This window comes from Petaurus breviceps, unplaced genomic scaffold, assembly GCF_028583685.1.
Source record: "Petaurus breviceps papuanus isolate PSGF00001 unplaced genomic scaffold, PetGlider_PUasm1.0 208, whole genome shotgun sequence".
Lineage (NCBI taxonomy): Eukaryota > Metazoa > Chordata > Mammalia > Diprotodontia > Petauridae > Petaurus > Petaurus breviceps.
This window is the reverse complement of record NW_027185852.1, coordinates 6,085,762-6,105,502: the sequence shown is the minus strand read 5'-3', so window position 1 is coordinate 6,105,502 and position 19,741 is coordinate 6,085,762. Positions and strand designations below refer to the sequence as shown.

At 43.2% G+C, this 19,741-nt stretch overlaps 1 protein-coding gene across 4 annotated transcripts in view; it reads left to right on the top strand.

Moving 5' to 3' along the window:
- The first annotated feature begins 5,259 nt into the window (after window positions 1–5,259).
- Window positions 5,260–19,741, top strand: part of LOC138165242 (leucine-rich repeat-containing protein 7) — a 601,375-nt gene continuing 586,893 nt past the window's right edge. For all 4 annotated transcript variants that reach the window (XM_069093366.1, XM_069093369.1, XM_069093367.1 and 1 more), the window contains exon 1: window positions 5,260–6,156. In XM_069093366.1, coding sequence (XP_068949467.1) covers window positions 6,155–6,156 — 2 coding nt within the window. In that variant the 5' untranslated portion in view covers window positions 5,260–6,154. The remainder of the gene's footprint in view (window positions 6,157–19,741) is intronic.

Below are 19,741 nucleotides of genomic sequence, written 5' to 3'. Positions count from 1 at the left end.
AGTCAGGAGGGTTGTTCTTCCCTGGTCAAGATTCTGAGTGGCCATAGGTTCAGAGCTCCCCAACTGCTCAGATGTAAAGGCTCTCTCAGTCCAGGGGTTTATGTGAAGTGTATAGTTGATTCAGGCATTCAGAGCCCTGTCTGTTGTTCTTTATTTTTCTGCTTGCATTTTCTCTGAAGTTCAGGGTCCTGACTTTCCCTTGAACTAATGAATGCAATTAAAAAAGATTGTTAAACCCTTAGCCAGCTTTCTTCCCTAGTAAAGCAGATCTAAGAACTTGTGCCAGCAGCCATCCTGGGGATACCAGTGCTGTTGCTGCTACATCTCCAAAACTCAATGGCTATGTGACACGAGACAAATGGTTTTGCCTCTTTGAGCCTCAGTTTCTTCCTACAGAACTGTAAAGGTCTTATTTCAGGAACCTATTACCTGAAACTATTTGTTGTCCATCCACCTTCCTTCCATAATATATCTTTTATCACCCATTTAAACCCACTGATGGAAATAAACAGCCCTCTCCTAATCCCCTGTTCTCTTCTCTGCTTATACTATATCTGGGATACTGGGTTCAGGTCTTCACAATGCACATTAGGAGGGTCACTGGAAAGGTAAGAGCATCAAAGAGAAGATGGCCAGGACCTCACTATATTCAGATAATTCAGACTTCAAAAGAGAAAAACAGGGTGAGGGGGATTAGAGTCATCAAGTATATTTGACAGGTTTTTTTTTTCATGTGGATTAGAATTCTTCTACTTGGGCCTGGAGGGAAGATCTAGGAACAGTCATTGAAGTCGCAATGAGGAAACTTCAGGCGTAATATTATGAAACATTTCCTAACCACTGGAACTGCCCAAATGGGGAAGATAAATACATAAATAAAGTTTGTGTAAAAACAAAAGTATCAATAAAAATTAGATTGAGGCTGGAAAGTGAAAGATCAATGTTAGCTCCTCCATGAAGCCCTTTCTGACTTCCCTGCTTACCCCTATTGCCAATGTCATGACCTGACACAGCATTTTGTTTTGTAATTCTTGGATGCTCTGATTATTTAATAGTATGCATTGAATCTGTGTTTGTGTTTTACAATCTTTTTAGATTGTAAACTCTTATGCAGGCCCTATTTTATCTATCCATCCATCCATCTATCTATCTATCCATACCTATCTATGTATATCTATCTATCCCATCACCTATCTATCCATTCATCATCCAGCCATATATCTATCCATCCATCCATCAATCCAAATCTGTTTTTCTCACCTATTATCTATTTAGTCATGTCTACATATCTATCTATTTATCTATCTATCATCTATCTATCTATCTATCTATCTATCTATCTATCTATCTATCTATCTATCTATCTATCTAACTATCTTTGCTTAGCACAGTAGTATGTATTCAGTATGTACAGAATGAATGAATTTTAGGGGTCCTGACTTCAAATCCTGGTTCTTCAGCTTACTAGCTTTGTGACCTTGGGTAAGTCACCTCTCTCACAAGGTTGTACACCATAAAGTACTTATAATCTGGTGAGAGAGACCATGGGTTACCTAAGGTCACAGAGCTGATACGTTTGTGTGTCTACATGCGTGTATGTGTATATGTAGATTGTGTTTGCATGTATATGTGTATGTGTTTGTAGTATTATTATTGGCATTCCCTCTCTTTTCTTCAGGGTTCAGTACATGTTCTCCTTCCCAGAATCACAGATTTCAAGGTGAAGGGAACTCAAAGGTCATGGAGTCTGACCCCCTCATTTCCACAGCAAGGAAACTAAGGCTCAACAATGTTGACAAATTCACCCCAGATCATCCAACTAGTCATTGATAGAACAGAATTTCCCCTTTAACTGAGAACATGGAACCAGAATCTCTGACGATGTGGATGAATCCCTAATGGTGGTTTTTCAAGCATCCTGTCAGGTCTGGGGATGTATTTTGGGAATGGAGTAGCATTTCCAATGCTCCTTAAATCATTATTCACAGTAATAGTTTTGCCTATATTGGAAGCAGATCTTGGAGACGTTAAAGAGACCGAGGCATTTATCAGTATGCTCTGTGAATTCTTGACTTCTTTTAATATACTTCAGCTGTCCTTCAATGTTGTTCCAAACTGGCCCAGACTCAATCTGATGAGTGGTTGTCAAAACTTTCTTGATCCCAGTTCTTAAGTTGTGGATTTTTTTTTTTCTCTTGGCTCTTGGGCTTTGCATGAGTCTAAGTATTTTCACATTCATCTGTGGTCAATTTTAAGACAATCATATGTACTTTGAAAGAATTGGTGCCAGGGCAGCCCAGAGTTAGTTTAAAGACAGCATTTCCATTTGCATTTCAATAGTTCGATCCTATGAGACCATTAGTGTTCAAAAGTAGAGGGGCCAAATTTTATAAATTTTATATCCATAAACCTTGTGCAAAATCAGGCCAGTATGCTCAGGGCCGCCTATCTTGAAGAAAAATATGTTTCTTCTTTTGCATTGTTTTATATGGAAATCACATCTATCAAAATACGTTAAGAGCTCACAGTAGCCATGCATGCTTTCCAAAACTCTATTCATTTAGATCTTTGCTGACTCACATGTGTAAGGTCCAGGAGCTAGAATTAGAGAAGGAGGAGAGAAGGCCATGATACGATTGGCACAACCTCCTTAGGGCTCAGGAAAAGACAAAGGTGGAAAGGCTCCAGAAGGCATTCCAAATTCCCCACTACACTCTTCACATTGTAGGTAAATACAATTTCCCAGGATTCTCCAGGCATTCAGTGTGGACATTCATTCATTTTTAGGAGAAGACAATAGAGAAAAATGTTGGTGACAAAAAGCAATTCTGTCAGATTTGGTAAGCTCTTGCACTTTGTGGGAAGTACTGTGTGAAAGCTGTGTAGGAAACCCTGCCGTATTGTGCTACAGCCAGATACTCTGATCCAAAATGAAACCATACTGCCCTCAAGGAGGTTACAGTCCCCTGTGCGAAATAGAAAATGTATATTAAATAGATATTAAGTAATTCTTGGCGTGAGGCAGGAGGATTAACAACATGGGGAGTGAGGAAAGGCCTCCTTTGGGAGGAGGGCACCTGAAATACACCTTGACGGCAGCCAGGTTTCGGAAGGGATGGAGAGGAGTGACCCACAGAAAACAATTCCATTCCATTTAATAAGCGTGAATTAAGTCCACACTACATACGCCAAGCACCAAGCTAATCCCGGGGTATGGGGGTGGGAATGAAGCGTTCATTCCAGACATGCTGGACTGCAGCAAGCAGACACGCAGGAAGGAGATGGAATGCCTGTTCGTGGGGAGTGGGGGGGGGGGGGGTGGCGGGATTTGAAGGGCTGCCCGGTAAAGGCTTTAAAGGCCAAGCTAAGGACTGACGCCATTGAGTGAGCTTTTCATTCTAGTTTTCAATTTCCTCTTTTTCTTTATCCAGGTCTTGTCTGCACATCCCACCCCGGGTTATCCACTGGGGCATGCAGGTGTAGGAAAACGGGAGTGGCCCTACTAAGGAAGGAGAAGGAAGTGTAGTTTGGGGCAATCCCCTAATTTGGCCCCTGAAATCCCCTATTTCCTTCTGCTGACAGTTCAGTTACGCTACAATTAGTGCATTTTCCAGCCCTTGAAAAGTCCACTTTGGTATTTCTTCAGATAATGAGTCTTGCCCAGCTTCTCGCTCCTTTCCTTCCTCAGTAGAATGAAACAGCAGTTTCTCAGTCATCAGCCAGCTGTTCCCCGCAAAATCAACCTTCCCTGGCTGGTTACCCATCCGATTAGTTCCCATGGCCCGAATTCCTTTCCAGGCAGCTCCTACCCAGAGAGAGAAGATAATTTTTGACCTTGAAGGCTTTGTGCTCCCAGACCCACAATTGGGAGAACGTGCCTTGCGTTGGGATGCTGTGTGCATTGCCCTGGGGAGCATGCCCTGCACGCCTGCATCGGCTCCTACACCACTCCACTTGGAGGTAGTTTGAAAGATGAAATGTCGGCCTTTTGCTTGCTTGGCAAGAAGAGAAAAGTAAAAGCTTAACTCCTGCTCGAGCGGACACTCAACAATAATTTCAAAAGAGAATTTCTAGGTAGGTATGTGTGTATGTGTGTGTGATTGTACGTGTGTAAACGTTTCTATCTCACACCAGACACTAAGAAGACAAAGAGAAAGAAGAAATCCACGGGGGTGGGGGCAAAAGACGTGTGCAGAATAAGGCTCATTTCTAATCGCCACTTTCCATCCCTCCCCCCTCCCCAATTTGTTGTTCTTGGAGGAGGGGTGATTTCCAGGGCTGCTTGACCCGCACACACTTCCAAGAGTTTGACAACAAACTCAGTGGCCCACGGGACTGAAGAGGCGGCTTTGTGTGCTGCTATGATAAGGGGCAGAGGAGATGGAGGGGTAAATCCTATGCTGCAAATCCTTTGTCGCTAGGAGGTGGCCCCTCCCAGGGTGGGCTTGGAAGATGGGGCTCTAAGTCCTTGGTGGGCGTCACACCGACTGCATCTGGACAAGAGACGCCCCCCCCCCCCATCTTCTTGGTAGCTTGGGAGGGCGGGGTCCTAGGGAGGCAGAAGTGGGGGGAGAGGAGGCGCTCTGACCCTGCTGAAAGAGCCGCGGCCACGGCGTCAGCAGCAGCAGCAGCGGCGGCAGCAGCAGCAACAGCAACGACCCCAGCAGCAGCCCCAGCAACAGCAGCCCCAGCCGCAGCCGCAGCACCAGCTGCAGCAGCAGCCTCTGCTGGAGCTCCGAGCCCCGAGCTGCGCTCAGCGGCGCTGGCAGTCACGGAATCTGTGGGGGCGGCTCTCCTTGCACGCACGCGGAGGCAGGCGGGCAGCTCTTTGCACCGGGAAAGGCTGCTCCAGGGGAAGGCGCGGGGAAGCGTGAGCCTGTGGCTGTGGTTCCGCCGCGGGGGCCCCAGCGCGCCCGGCCCGAGGTGGGAGCCCCAGGCGGCCGCAGGCAAAGACTCCCTCTCGGAGGGAGGCTCGAGCCGGCCCACGGAGCGGCAGCCAGCATCTGCCGCCGCCGTGAGACCGAGCCAGCGAGCCCCAGAGGGCCGGGAGCCGGGTCACCGTCCTCCCCAGGAAGCCCTGGGCCTCGGCAGCGGCGGATGGGCTCTAGCCTGGGCATCCTGCGCTTTCCCCGCGGGGTATTTAGCCGGGGAGGGGGCGGGGGCTAGTTCCGAGGGGAGGGGCGCGTAAGGGCTCAGTCTCCACCCCTCGCTGGTTGGGGAGGGGGGGAGAAAAATCTCCTTGACATTTTTCACACTTTGAAGCCGTAGCTGCACCCGGTGTAGTCCGTCCTACCAGGGGGTGGGGAGCACAAGCAAGGAGGAGGAGGAAGAGGAAGAGGGAAAAAGCCAAAAGGACGAGGGGGGAGGGGGCCGAGTAAGCCAGCTAACGAACGGGGCCGCCAGCCACATGCCCTGCCTCGCCGCTTGCCCACCCCGGCACCTGTGAGCCGAGCCGCCGCACCGAGGTGAGGCGAGGTGGGCAAGGCGGGCGAGGCCCCTGCCTTCCGGGCCAGCTGCCCAGATACCCCAGGCAGCGGTTTCTGGCCAGTCTCAGCTACTGCTACTGCTACCGGCTCTTTTAACCCCCTGCTTGCTTCGGCGCTCCCCGCACACCCAGCGCTCCTCGGGGATCCCACCCCCAGCCCCACCCCGCCTGGCACAGGCACACGGAGGCTACGAGTCGGGGGCGGGGGGGGGCACCGCTCGGCTTGCCTCCTCGCCTTTCCTTTTCCCACCAGGATTTATTGTCTGTGAAGCCTCCTGGGGGGTGGGGAAGGAGGTGCCGCTACTGCTGCTGCTGCCGCTGCTGGTGATTGGGTGGCCGGCCAGGCTTGGCACAGACTAGGAGAGTTGCCGCTCCACTCCCACCCCCAGCCTGCTGCTAGTCGCTGCCGGGCTTCCCCTCTCCACTGCTTCCCATGGGAACACATCCAGCAGTCCACCTGAAGGGCATCGGCATCATGGTCTAGCCTTGGACCTTCCTGGAATTCCCTTTCGTTTTCCTCCTTTCCTCTCTAAGAAAAGGAAAAAAAAAAAGATTCTCCACTCCCACTCTACTGCGGACCCTGGAACACACACTTTAAGGAATAACCATTTGCAGCTGAACGTCTGGAGCCCTTGGGAGACTCATGGATAGTTCCTCCAGGAGCCTTCAATGTGAGTACTCTACTTCTCTTCCCTGGCCCCTTCCCTTCCCTTGGAGAGGGGCTGCTGCAGTGGCCAGTCTCCGAGCCGTGCCTGCTTCCAGGCGCAGCAAGAAGGCGTGAAAGCAGTCGGGCTCCCTCTTGGGCGCCGAGACCCAGGGAGGAGAGGGCAGGCAGGTTCATCCCTGGGCTTCCCGCGATCCCCTGGTGCCAGCTGCTGCTCTGACTCTGGGGCAGCCGCTATTTCTCTTGGGGGCTGGCACCTAGATCTCTAGTAGATTGCGGGAGGCGTTTAAAAGGTCCTGACGGGCGGTTGGTAGAGGTAAGTGGGTGGACTTCAATGCCAGAGTAAGTCTAGTAAAGGGTTACATACTGCGAAAAGGGTGTGGGGAGAGGTAACGAGAAGACACTCACTGCTCTAACAGTTAGCAGTAAGGAGGTCCAAAACAGGGGTTCTTAACATCAGCTTGGAGATCGCGCCGGCAGCTGTTTCAGGGAGATGCCCAAAAGACTGGAGTGGCTGTTGTGATAGCTTCGGGCACACACTCTCTCACTCTCTTTCTCTCTTGCGCGCACACACACACACACATACACGAACGCGCGTGCACACGCGCGCGCGCGCGCACACACACACACACACACACACACACACACACTTGTAGCAAGGGAACATTAACCCTTGCTGCTCACCCTTCTGTTGTCCCTAGAGGTGCGGTTACCGATTTGGTGCCTGGGTTGTAATGAAAATCTTTCGAAGCTCTTTGTTTTGCCTGGGTGCTGGAAGGAAAGGGGTTTCGGGTACCGGGGTGCGGAGGGGCTAGGGCGAGGAGATCGGGGGTGTATTAAGAGACAGAAGGATTTTCCCCTCCCCACCCCAGAGACCTTCCCAAACTCGAGCTTCTGGTTTCCATTGTGCCTCGATTCCGAAGCTGCTGAGAGTGGGTGATCCTGGACTGTTCCGATTTCTGCGCTTTTGTCCCCTTTCAATGGCTCGGCGTTCGTTCTCCCAGCTGGACTCCTTAGCAAGCCGGCTGTGTCTTATAGCCTCCACTGAAAGAGTGAGAAAACGAATAACAGCAGTATTGATAACTGCATCCTGACTGCTAGCACATTGCTTTCATTACGATATAGCTCTAGTCTTTCTGCTAGCACAGTCAGCGATCTCTAGAGGGCTGCGTTATTAGCTTTTTAAATAGCTTTAATATGTGTCTGTTTTTATTAGTTAGGGGATTGCTTTCCACATTACAGTGCTCAACTGCAAGGGGGGGGGGAGCTGAGAAAGAGCCCAGCCTCCACCCTCCCTCCACTTCTGCTCGGTCTCCTCCCCATACAAAGCGGGGGGAGGGGGGAGTGCAGCTGAGGTGGGGGCTAGCGGAACGGGGAAATGCACTTGCCTAACTCATGGAAATAAACCCCAGGCAAGCCTCCTTTTTAGAAAAGGGATGATGGAACCTCTCCTACGTCCCATCCTTCCAAGAAGGAGAAAGGGAGGGCTGCTAAGACATCTGCTTGTACCTTCTGCTTACTTTCGCAAGGTACCTTCAGTTAGTCGAAATCACCTGAGGTGGTAACTGGGTCACGGTGCACCCCTCTGTGCCCCCATCCCCCTGTACAGCGTGCCCCATGCAATTTGGTCCTCTGGGTGGGAGAGAAGCGGTTTAATGGACCGGTGTATTCGAACCTGGGGAAAGTGTCTAGGCACAATAGAGATATCAGAGCGTGGGCGAGAGGAGGGGAAGCAGACCACGTGATCTCTCCGGTGGGCAAGATCCACTGCTGGGAACTTGATTTTCTTTGTTCCTGCCTGAGCCTGTGAAATGTCATGCGTCCAGGCTGCTTTATTCCGCCTACAGAAGAAAGTTTCCTGCATGTATTAATGGAGAAATATAGATGCACAAGATGGTTAATTTGAGGCGGGGGGAGGGGTCCGTACAGCCACCTTTTGAGTAAGGCATGCCTTTCTGGAGAAGTTGCACAGCTCCCCCGACACACGTGGGCAGGCATCCCCCATGGCCGTGAACCTCCTACCTCCTTCTGTTAGAAGCAAGCATCCCTAGCTTCCCCGGACTGCTAGGCGAACCCATTCCCAAAGCCACATAAAGTAAGGCTTCGGAACTCTTCCAGGTTACGAGGAGGGACCTGCCCTGCTGGGCAGAGGCGGCAGATGCCGCTGCTGCTAGGTTCCGGGGTACTAGAGATGCAAGGAGAAGGTGCAGACTTGAGGACTGGGTTTTGCTTTGGTTTCTAATGCACCTGGATACGAAGGTGGTTGGGGATCGATCTTTAGGAATTCCTCTGTTTGGACAAGAGAAACCGCCCGCTAGTATACTACCAGAGTGCTGAGGCGGAATTTGGACATTTTCCAAAACGGGGTTAGACAAGGGGTGACTTTAGCTAATTGGGATTTTTTTTTTTTTTTTTGCACAAGAAGTCTGCATGCCTGGGCGATGGTTCCCATTTTTATTTCACCATTTTATGAACAATCCTTGTGAATAGAAGTTTTATCAGTATTTCAGTAGGATCCTTTGTGCTCTGAAGCATATGGTGGTATTTCCCAAGAAAAGGACAGCCATCGCTGGCACGTTCTGGGGGTGATAGCTGTTCATGCACCTTTTTAGTTGCTTATTCGTGAAAAGACGTGAATTTACCATGGCAACCCCTACATTTTCTAGCACATGTGACTTGCACACATGCCGTGTCAAAAATAGAAGCACCTCCTTAAAGGAACACAGCCCCATTCAGGAAAAGTGAAGCGCCCTGGGCCCAGGAATTTCAGAGGGGCTTGTGGCTTGTTCTATTTTCTGCATAAAAATGCCAGCTAATAGCATGTTCTTATTTTTATTGTCTTGTCTTTTAAAAGTGCAAAACTTAAAGCAATTGATGTCAGTTTCTATTTTGGTCTTCGTTTTCTTTTAAAATGCCTTTTTCCATATAAATTAATCTGAAAATTTAAGGATACAGGGATGAATACCAGTGTGTGGCAGGGAAGTCACAGATGACAGGGAAGAAGACAAAGTGTCAGCCTTCAAAGGGCTCACAGGCAAGAAAAAGGGGAGTCGGTGATTTCCTTGGTGTAAGGCATTTCCCCCAACCAGTGCATGTCCCTGGGTTCTTTCCCAGTTGAGGCTTAGATTTATGCTCCAGGCCTGTGGCACTGACAGCTTAAGAGACTTGCCCAGCATCAGATAGGCAGTATTTGTCAGAGGACTGATTGGAATTCAGGTCTTACTGACTGGAAGGCTAGCTCTACCCAGTAAACAAAGCAGTTTTTCCTAATACATAGCATTATATTATAATTAAAACTGCCATGTGTTATATATATTCCTCTGTGTGTATGTGGGTATGAGAGAGAGAGAGAGAGAGAGAGAGAGAGAGAGAGAGAGAGAGAGAGAGAGAGAGAGAGAGATTAAGATTTAAAATTTATTATCTTTTGGGACCTTTAAAAAGCTCCATTGCTATGGATAAGTACCACAAGTGTTTCTATCCTGATTTTACAAATGTGAAAATTGAGGATGAAGAAGGTTGTGACATTTGCCCATGAGCACACAGTTAGTAAATGTCGGAGGCAAGATTTGAATCCAGCTCTCCCTGACTCTAGAATGTCTTTGGACCACACTAGGCTGCTTCTCAAGCATATATAAAATTTTAAAAGTGTTATATATTGTTTGAGGGGAAAATTCATGTATAACCTTAAATTAACAAATGTGGGGGCCCTTGCTTAGCAAGATGATTTGGGATACCAGCTCACTGAGTTGCACATTTTTGTCCACAATGACTCTTTCTCCGGCTGGTGATTCCCACGGTTCATCAGGAAGGAGTATGACTCTCACACTAGGTATCCCACCAATGCATTAGTTTCAGAACATCCCCTTTCTATGATCTTCAAGCAGAGTCTGGTGCCTCAAGCTGGGGTTGATAGAGAGTCCATTCTTACTCTGGCTCTTTTCAGAATTGCTGGCCTCTGAGGACCCTTCCATCCTGGGGACTCCATGCTCATACTTCTATCAGGATTTATTCTACTTCCATAATCACACACTGGAATTTTGGGCCTATACCTGCATAATTTCATGTGAACAGGGGTCTCTGCTCTATCACTGTCAATCAGCAACTCCTTCTGGGGCAGTGGGAGGTCACCCAGTCCATATGGATCAAAGGCAGGATTTGGACTCAAGGTTTCATGAATCCAAGACTGCCTTTCTGACGCCTATCCCACTATGTCTCCCTAGGGCCTTTCTATTTTAATTGAAAATGACATATATTACTTTGTAGAAAAAGACAAACCAAAAAGTCTTCTCACACTCAACCACATTCATTCTTTAGAATATTTGGAAAAAGATAAAGATGCTTAAAAAAAGAATTAAAATAGTAATAATACTTCATTTTTTGTTTTTTCTTTAGCTATTACTATTTTGACATTATAGGGTATCCTATCTGGAAGTCTTGGTATAGTTTGAAGTTAATGAGAACTTAAAACTTCACTGAGGCTTTTGGGACATCCTGTATATTCTTTTTTTTTTTTTTTAAAGCAATTGGGGTTAAGTAACTTGCTCAAGGTTACACGGCCAGTTATTTCTGGGTGTGGTGCTGACTATCTGAGCCCGGATTTGATCCAGGTCATCCGGACACTGGAGCCAGTGCTCTTACTCGCTGTGCTACCTGGCCGCCCCAAAATTAGGACATCTCTTCCTTAGATGTATTTTTTTTTTTTTTTTGCTTTTTGGAGGTGGGAGCGCAGGACAATTGGGGGTTACGCCCAAGGTCACACTGCTAGTAAGTGTTAAGTGTCTAAGGCCAGATTTGAACTCTGGTCCTCCTGACTCCAGGGCTCGTGCTCTATTCACTGTGCCACCTAGCCGCCCCCATTCTGTATATTCAATTCATTTAAACACGTATTCTATTGTATATGTGTTATGTGCCATATAATGTGACCCTGGGAAAATCAATTAACCCTGTTTGCCTCAGTTTTCTCATTTGTAAAATGAGCTGGAGAAGGAAATGGCAAAGCATTCCAGTATCTTTGTCAAGAAAAGTCCAGATCAGGTCACAAAGAGTCGGATACCCTTCAAACTGAACAATGACATATGAGTTCAAACTGTGGCTGGAGACTATGGTTTCCATCTGGAATAGAAGCATTTCTCCATCTCCTCTTCCCTTTGCTTGATTCCATTTACACATACAGAGCATCTTCCCAGAGCTGTACCATTCTCCTTTTTTATCTCTGACTGCCAAAATGTGCCACTCTTCTTTAAAGGCTGTTTTAATGCCTTCTCTTTCATGAAGCTTTCCCTGATTTCTCATCTGTTCTCAAACTCGCTCTTCGATTTTTTGAAAATACTTCGTCTTACTCTCTCTTTTTCCATGACTTTCTCTCTTTAATGCCCATTGATTATATGTCCACAACATCTCCCATGTCTGCTCACTCCCCTCCATTCACACAGACATTATACTGTCACCTAGACAATTGCAATAGTCTCTTCATTGTTCTCCCTCCCCAGCCCCTTCCTTTTCCAACCCATCCTACATACAATTGCCAAAGTCATCCTCTGCTCCCAGCCCAAGTTGAAGCATGTCACTCTTCTGATTACAAAGCTCCACTAGATCCCTCTTGCTTCTAGGACAAAAAGAAAATGGACCCTTTGGGCCACTGACAGGCCTTCATTATCTCACTTCGGGCCACCTTTCCAGACTGTTGTTACTCTGTTCCCCAAATTCTCCAGTTTAATCAGGCTGACCCACAAGTTCCTCATACTTGATCTTCCATTTACCACCTCTGTGCGTTTTCACAGGCTTCGATACATGTCTGGAATTCTTCCTCCATCAAAGCCCCTTGAGAGCAGGAATTGTCTTTTGCCTTTCTTTGTTCCCCCAGAGCTTAGCATGGTGTCTACTTCAAGCCTGTTGATTTTGTCTCCTTGCCTCTGTCTCTTAAAGTCTGCAGTTTCCTTTTGGCATTCCTGAAGTCACTAATGCCCAATCCAGTCTGAAATATTTTTTTTTATTTATTTTGCTTATGTTTGGAATTAGAATATGTATGGATGTGTTATGTTTCTTGATAAGATGGAAATTCCTTGAGAGGAGGGAATGTTTGGGTTTTGCGGGGGCTTTTTTTTTTTTTTTTGTCTTTGAGTCTCTAGTCATCCTTATGAATATCTGGTCACTGGACCCAGATGGCTCTGGAGGAGAAAGTGAGGCTGGTGACCTTGCCCTGCCCTCCCTCACTCAAATCAAAGTCAACTGAATGTCATGTCATCACTTCCCTGATGCCACAGTACTCTACGAGAACAGAGGACAAAACACGTCTCGAGTAATTCCTGGTCCCTCATGGATACTTAATAAATGCTGGTTGGATGCTTGTTTTATTATCACATCTTATCTTGTTTCCTACTTACTTGTTTATATGTCACATGTAAACCTCCCTGCCTTTTCTTTTCCTTTAAAGACCATAAACTCCCTGAAGGAAGGGTCTATGTTTCATTGTCTTTATTTCCCTAGCACCTAGTAAAATATGCTATACGTGAGAAGTATTTCATGAATTGTTATTGAATTATTCAATCTCTTTTGGGTTAACTTATACATAAAGTGAATTAAGCTTACCTCCATGAGCTCACCAACATCATTCTGGTATTAAATTCAGCAACTAATACTTATAATTGGGAAATTTTTATAATCTTAAAAGAAAGTACATTTTAATTGCACTTTCTTCCCTTTGGGGATTAATGAAAAAAATCACCTAAATTCCATCCTTGGTGAAATTTTATCCTTCACTATTCATTTTGTCTTTAGCTTACAGCATTTATATTTCATATTGAGCAATCTCACAAAATTGGAAGGTTTGCTGACTTAATGTATTGTTTGGCAAGCATATGTATTGAAATATATTCAACTAATATTTAGTTTGATCACCCATGATAGGCTTAATAGATTTTTTCTTACACTTGATATATACACAATCAGAAATGGTGTTATAAATAAATTAATAATATTGGGAAAATGACATGAGTTCATTAATTCCCCAGAATGCCTTACACTTACATGTGTTTCCAACTAAGTTTTTAAATTCAGGTCTAAAACGGTTAGGAAATCTATATTCTTACAGAGATCACCAGATACTATTAGTATAAAATAGGGAAGAAAAAAAAGAAAAAACCCTTGGTTTCGCACTAGAACTGTTGTGCTATATAATGAAGGTAAAATAACTATAATAATAATACCTAAAATTTACATAGCACTTCATAAACCTTAAACCTTAAGGTTTATGAATCACTTTATAAATATTGATCACATTGGTCATTATAACAACCCTGAAAGGGAGGTTTTATTATTATCCCCATTCTACAAATGAGGAAAATGAGTCAGAAGTTGTGACTTGCCCAGCCAAGCAGCTAGTAAGTGGCTGAAGACTAAATTGAACTCCCACCTTCCTGACTCCAAGTTCTACTGCTCTACTCTCTATGCTACCTAACTGCCTGAAATGACAGCTTCTTTTTCCTAGTTTTGCCTCTTTAAATATCTCGGAAGGGATATTAGGTCAGGTTTGGGGGAAAAAAAGTGTTTAAGTACAATGGCACTAATATCTGTAACAAATACACCCACATAAATAGCATTATTGAAGTAGGAATAAAATATCGTGATTTAAAGTAGACATAAAATAGTATTCTTAATGTAGATATAAATCATTCTTATTAAGGTAGGGTCTGTACTGACACTTTTACTGTATTACAAACAACTTCAGTGATGCCATAGAGAACTTTAATAGTCATTGAGCTTGCTTCCTCTCTTGAGATTTTCTCATCTTGTCCAGAAATTGACAAATATTTGGGGTGTTTCTTAATGAACACAAAAGGATTGAGAATTTCAATAGTCCATCTATATTCAAATGAATGTCTATGGCCATGTTTGGCAGTAATGCATCATATGACTTTTGTGACAGTTATTTAATATGGGCACAGAAAAGACAGTGGCTTATTTTCATGGAATAATTAATCCATGCTAGAAATACTTAATATGCTATTAGACTCTGTCATGTAGAGAAATATTAAGGTTATTTTAAATAAAGCCATCTTTTTTTTTCAATTCAAAAGGCTCTCGTGGCTTCTCTAACAATGATGATATTCTTCATAAAGACACATCTGAGGAGTTCTCATAAAAGCATCTTTAAATGGTTAACTGTATAGAACCAGATCAGCATTGGCTACAGTTGGGACAACCACATCCAATCAATAACCAGCATATAAGTGTTTAATTTGGGACAGACATAGAAGGAGCTATTGGAGATGTGAAGACATTTTTTGAAGCCTTTCTTGCCTTCAGAGAGTTTACATTTCCCTTAATTAATTACATAGGTTATCCCAATGTGTATGTGTTTCATTTTTTTCTCAGATGGATAGGGTGTTAAGAACATTGTAGAGATGTAATCCTTTCTAGTCATCTCCACCTCCATTGGCATTTGGTCTACAAGTGGTTCATAAACCTTATTTTTCCCATAAATGACAACTGAGCACATAGAAAACTATGAAATACTTTAGGAGATGCTCATAGTAAATATCATAATAAGCATAATGGTATTGGTTGAGGTCAAAGACAGTGCTAAGCAAATAAGGGACAAAAATTCATCTGATAATTTAATTGGCAGGGATGCATACACATTTACTAATGAAGTAAATAGCATGAGAATGAGGAGGAAGAGGAGATGAAAGTCTATGATAGGATAGAAGACCCTGGAAGAAGTGGGAAAACCAGCTGATGTTATTAGAGAAGATTACGGGTTAAATTGAACCATCCGGAAAAAGGTTACACACACACCCATACACAAACACACACACACACAGAATTTATTGAGTAAATGTACTTTAGTTTAATAGGAGATTATGAAAGTGATCGATTGCCTACTTCTTTGTATGATAATAAAAACATTAGAAAAGGGCAGGCTAGGATGCTATCTAGGTACCAAGGAATGATTTTCATGTGTGTGTGTAAACATGTGCAAAATATTTGATCAATGAGTATGATGCCAGAAAACTCCCTGATAGACTAATTAGGTGGACTTCCTAAAAACTGTTGGGAGTAAGACTTCAGATTTTATTGTATTTGTTCACCACAGTTTTACAGCAAATAACTAGTTCTGAAGTTATCTGGCATGATTGGTCCATCTGGTTTTATATTAGTGGAGAAAAAGAGACACAGACTTTTGCCATCTGGGACCAGAGAGTCAAAGGAAGTTGCTATTATTCAACGTAAACTTAAATCCATGAATGAAATCACCTCCCATGGCCCCCATGTGAACAATTAGTTGTCTTACCCTGCCCCTAATTATCATGTGTCTGTTTGGTATAAAATGTGCATGTATCTGTACACATGTCCATACATGTCTGCCTCCTTGTCCTCTCACCCCTCTTTGCATAGAATGTAAGCTTCTTTGGGGCATGCACTTCTTCACTTTTGTATTTGCATCCGTGGAAACTAGCATAGTTCCTGGCACAAAATATATGTTTACAAATGTTTGTTGATTGGATGACTGCCTCCTAACGAGAAGATGATGAAAGTGAACATACATTTTCAAAATTAAATGTTTTCCGATTTTTACTTCAATGTTTTCGATAACATTATCTGGATAATGTTGGACAGTAGCCATGTTTGAACAGTGTCAGTATTATTTACAGTGCTATAGTTGTGATATTTTAAAATCTAATTTTGTAAACTTGAGAACTCAGTCTATACAGGTAAAGTGACAAGTCAGATGAATGTTGCCAGCCAGCATGGCTGATATTGACCGTTTTATCACATCTGACATGAATCTACCTTCCTGAATTTTCAGGTATTTGCATTGCCTTTTTGCTTCTCTTTGACTATCTCAGGGCATAATGATGCAGTGACAAAAATTCACTACATTTCCCTGATGTATTCAAATGAGGATGCTTCTCTTTATGTAACAAAATTGGTTTTAATCATTGTATATGTGTTATCTTTCTCAACCTGCCTTGTATGATACCATTTTTTTAATAAACATGAGAATATTATTTTAATTTCTCTAGCATCTTTTGAGTAATTATGCTGTTTAGTGAAACCTAAGGGTGAAATGAATGTTAAATGCTAGGAAAATGTCAAAACTACTTAAATATTTAAAGCTTGGTGAATTACTTTATTCACTTATTTGGGGGGGGGGGGAGTCAGAGCTCTTAGTGGTGTCAGGATTTTCCTGATCAACAACTTCCTTCCCCCAATGAAGATCTTCGAATGTTCTGTAACTTACAGTTTTAAGGAGTTGCCAAAGGCACCAAAAGGTGAAGAAATGTACCCAGAGTCATAAAACCAGGACTCAATATGGGAAGATCTTGGACCAGGTATTTCTCTCTTTCACTAACTGACCATTTAGACTTTGTCTTAAGCAACATTAAAGATTTAAAATGCTTCACTGTCCACCTTCAAAACATCACTTCAATCCAATGAGCATTTATTTAGTGAGCATCTACTCTGTATGTGAAAGTCATTGAGAGCTAATGGTGACACTCAGACGATAATGAAACAGGCCATCCCTTCAATGAGCCTACATTCCACTAAGGTGAAACATTGTAGACACTATGTAAAGATGAAATTGATCAAAAGAAAAGAAAAATGAAACTGGGGCGGAGAAGGACACTAAAGTTGGAGGAATCAGCAAAGTTCTCATGTAGGAGATAGCACCTGAGCTGAGCTTTGAGGGGATCCAGGAATTCCAGGAGGAAAAAGCATTCTTGAACACCAGTGCCCTAATATAGAATTATAGAATGTCAGACTTGGAACAGAAGTTAGAGTCCAGGCTTCTTAGTTTATCAAAAGTATTGAAATCTCAACATAATATTTTTAAAATTATTTTTTTTATTTTTCAACATACACTTCTTTAAGCTTTTGAGTTTTAAATTTTTTCCCCCTTCTTCTCCTCCTCACTCCCCAAGATGGTGTGCAATCTGATATAGGGTCTACTTATACATTCATATTAAACATATTTTCACATTAGTCATGATGTAAAGAATTATAACTAATAGAAAGAACCATGGGAAAGAAGAAACAAAACAAAACAACCAAAGAAAAGGAGAATAAATTGTATGCTTGTATCCACCTTCACACTCCAAAGATCTTTCTTTGGATGTGGACAGCATTTTCCATAATGAGTCTTTTGGAGTTGTCTTAGATCCTTGCATTGCTGAAAAGAGCTAAGTCTATCAAAGTCAGTCATTGTACAATGTAGTTGTTACTGTGTACAATGTTCTCTTGGTTCTGCTCCCCTCACTCAACATCAGTTCATACAAGTCTTTCCAGGTTTTTCTGGTCTACTTTCTCATCATTTGTTATAGAACAATAGTATTCCATTACATTCATATACCACAACTTGTTCAGCCAATCCACAATTGATGGACATGCCTTCAACTTCCAATTCTTCCTCACGATAAAAAGAGTGGCTGTAAATATTTTTGTACATGTGGGTCTTTTCCTATTTTTATGATCTCTTTGGGATACAGACCTAGAAGTGGTATTCTGGTCAAAGGGCATGTACTGTTTTGTAGCCCTTTGGCATAATTCCAAATTGCGTTCTAGAATGGTTGGATCAGTTCACAACTCCACCATCAACAATGCATTAGTGTTCCAATTTTCCCACGTCTTCTCCAGCATTTATCATTTTCCTGTTTTGTCATATTATTAAATCTGATAGGTGTGATGTGATACCTCAGAGTTGTTTATTTTGTCATGTTATCAAATCTGATAGGTATGATGTGATACCTCAGAGTTGTTTATTGACATATTATTTGATATCACAAATCTTATTCCATAAGCCTAACCCAAGTGTAGTAGGACTCCTGCTATGAATGTCTCCATATCTAATTCCATATCAAGCATTTTTCAAGAAATAGCATCTTGTTAAGGAAATGCAATATGCCAAAATTAGACTTTAGAAAACATACATTTAAGAGAAAAAGGGATACTCCTGAAAGTGCAGATTCTGAAGACAGAGTTATCTACTCCATTTTCATTGATTACACTTACTATCTGTGTCACCTTTGGTAAGTAATTTCATAACTTGAGGGCTCACTTTCTTCATGTATCATATAAGAGTGTTGATCGACATGGCCTCTGAGATTCCTGGTTCAATTATTATTTCTATTTTCATTAAAATGCCATTAATAGAAAATTGAATTATTATAAACTCACATGAGTTACACACAGCTATTCAGAAATACACTTATTGCTTCAAATGAGAAGCACCTGAATTGGCCCCAGTGACTATAGTTTTGTGACAGATCATAGCCAAGGTTCTCAGAAGCAGCTAGAAAACCTCAGAATCTATCTAGTCCACTGATACCTGAAAAAGAACATTCATTTGTATAGCAACAAATGTTTAAGACTCTTTTTAATGACCAAATGGCTATATTGTCTATTGGTACACTTGCTAAGCTTTTCATTTGAAGAATTATTTTCTTCATACCAGCTTTCAGCATACTGTTCCAGGACTGGTGGGTGGAAAAGAACAGAACATATTCCTGTCTCTGAATGTGAACCCACTCACCATTTTACAGGGAAGAATATGAATGTCCTAGGAAGAGGAGTTAAAGGGAAGAGAGGATGTTAACCTCCCCTAATGCTCTAGGCAGTGGGACCCCCTACCACCACTTCCAAGCCAGGTAGATTAGGACCCAACCTTTCCTTTAACGACAACTCATTTCATTTTGTCACATGATTTTTGGACAAACACTATCATGGGGGTGCCTCCCCTCCCCCCTTTTAAAACAGTCCAACTCTTAGGAATGGGATCTATACGGTCACAGGCACTCTGGAAGCGGGGTATAGCCCTGCTTGCCATAGAAAGGGGTTGAACATGGGTCTATCTTGGACCTCAGACAGAGAGGGTTAGAGACTTATGGATCAATTAAGCAGCTATAAGATATTCAAATTTACAAGTCCCATGGGATGAACATCGATGTATCAGAGCTTTATCTTTCCATAACAAAAATTATTTATATCTGATATGAAATCAATATTCACAGTGGAATTGAATTCTTTATAAGATCACATAATCAATCAAACAATAAAAATGCATTATCTTCCTACTATGTGCCTGGTACTATGACAAGTACAAAATAAGGGGGAAATGATCCTGCCTTCAAGGAGTTCACAGTCTAAAGGGGAGAAAACAAACAAACCAATATATGCAAACATGCTATATACAGGATAAATGATAAATAATTAACAGCAGGGAGGTACAAGAATGAAGAGGGGTTTCTAAAGGCTTCCTGTAGTAAATGTAAGTTGAGCCAGGGCTTAAAGGAAGCCAGAGAAGCCAGTAGGTGAGAATGAGGAGGGAGAACATTTGCAGCATGGAGGGACAGGCAGTGAAAATGCCCAGAACCAGGAATAAAGTGTCTTGCTTGTGGAACAGCTGGGAGGTCAATGTCACTGGATCAAAGAAAATATGTCAAGGAGTAAGGTGGAAGAAGACTCCAAAGGGAGGAGAGGGCTGGGTTATGAAGCACTTTGAGTGCTAAACAGGGGATTTTGTATTTGATCCTGGAGGTGAGAGAGAACCACTTGTGTTTATTGAGTAAGGGGGTGACAATGGTTAGACCTGG